General features: G+C 36.0%; 1 protein-coding gene across 1 annotated transcript in view; it reads left to right on the top strand.

Moving 5' to 3' along the window:
* The first annotated feature begins 261 nt into the window (after positions 1-261).
* The window catches only part of TINAG (tubulointerstitial nephritis antigen), a 70600-nt gene continuing 69564 nt past the window's right edge, over positions 262-1297 (top strand). Inside the window, exon 1 of the mRNA XM_004673581.2 lies at positions 262-762. Within this exon, the coding sequence (XP_004673638.1) occupies positions 408-762 (355 nt within the window). The 5' untranslated portion in view covers positions 262-407. The remainder of the gene's footprint in view (positions 763-1297) is intronic.

A 1297-nucleotide genomic window follows, 5' to 3' on the forward strand; every position in this document is an offset into this window, starting at 1 on the left:
TTTTGCCAGTGATTATTACAGCCAATTATTTGGGCTATGTTTATTTAGAGAAGTTTTGACTTAATCTAGATATTTTAGAGGCAAGTAATAATCAATGTACCTTCTATATACAATATTTTATGTACTTTTATAGTGATGAGAATGTTGTACATGATATGACATACTGTAAATTTTTAACTTTGTAGGAATGACAATGGCCTATTTTAACACATATACTCTCTTGGGAAAACATAGAACTTCTTGATTAATGTTTAACTACAAGAAGTATACTCAGTTCCAGTAAAGGATTGGTTTCAAGATTCAGCCTGGGTTGTCTTAATGATTAGAATTCTGGCTTCCAGGAGAAGCCCCTAAGGCCAAGGCCACTGAAGATAGCAGAAAGTGGAAGTCAGTCTGACCTTTAGAGAATGTGGAGTGGATATAAGATCTTAATCTTCTCTTATCTTACTACAGAAATTTGGATGGAAAAACAGTACTTATCTAGAAAAGAAGTGGACCTGGGAGCTGGTTTCACTAGGAATGCCACCATTTTGGAAGGTACTCGATTGAAAAGAGCCATTTTCAAAGGGCAATACTGTAGAAGTTTTGGTTGTTGTGAAGACAGAGATGATGGCTGTGTCACTCAGTTCTATGAGCTGAATGCACTGTGTTACTGTGATAAATTCTGTGAAAGGGAAAATTCTGATTGCTGTCCTGATTACCGGTCATTTTGTCGTGAAGAGAAAGAATGGCCTCCTCAAACAAAGCCTTGGTATCCAGAAGGTAGGCTTGGGGGTGTGTTAAAGCATTATCCTAGTTCTTAACAAGATCTCCAAACTCAACTCTTCTCTCTTCATCCCCTCTCTCCCTTTGGCTCTTGTTCACTCCTTCCCTCCCTGTCTTGTTCTGTCTTCTCAGTGAAAAATGAATATTGTGGTTGATTGCTAAGTTGAATGTTTTCTTTGGAATGTTAAAGTATTGGTTTAGATGCTGATAGCTACATTATGGGAGTATTTTAAGGAACATTTAGGTCTGATGGCCATGGATGCTGATCTGGATCCTGTTTTGAACACTTAACTAACAAAAGGATTACTTAACTTTTTCATTCTTGATAACATGCATTGGTATCATTCTTGGTAAAATGTACCAGTATCACAATTCTCAAATTTTGTTAATGGGACATCTTAGAAAATCTCATTAAAGTCAGAGACCTGACCATAGATTTATGTAACATTTTTACTTATGACTTCATGAGAGGAATGAGACTTTTATTATTAGAAGTGGTGGCATAGCAATAGTAAAATCCATGAAAAAAAAA

Source organism: Condylura cristata, unplaced genomic scaffold (genome assembly GCF_000260355.1).
Source record: "Condylura cristata isolate star-nosed mole 26May11 unplaced genomic scaffold, ConCri1.0 scaffold00001, whole genome shotgun sequence".
NCBI lineage: Eukaryota > Metazoa > Chordata > Mammalia > Eulipotyphla > Talpidae > Condylura > Condylura cristata.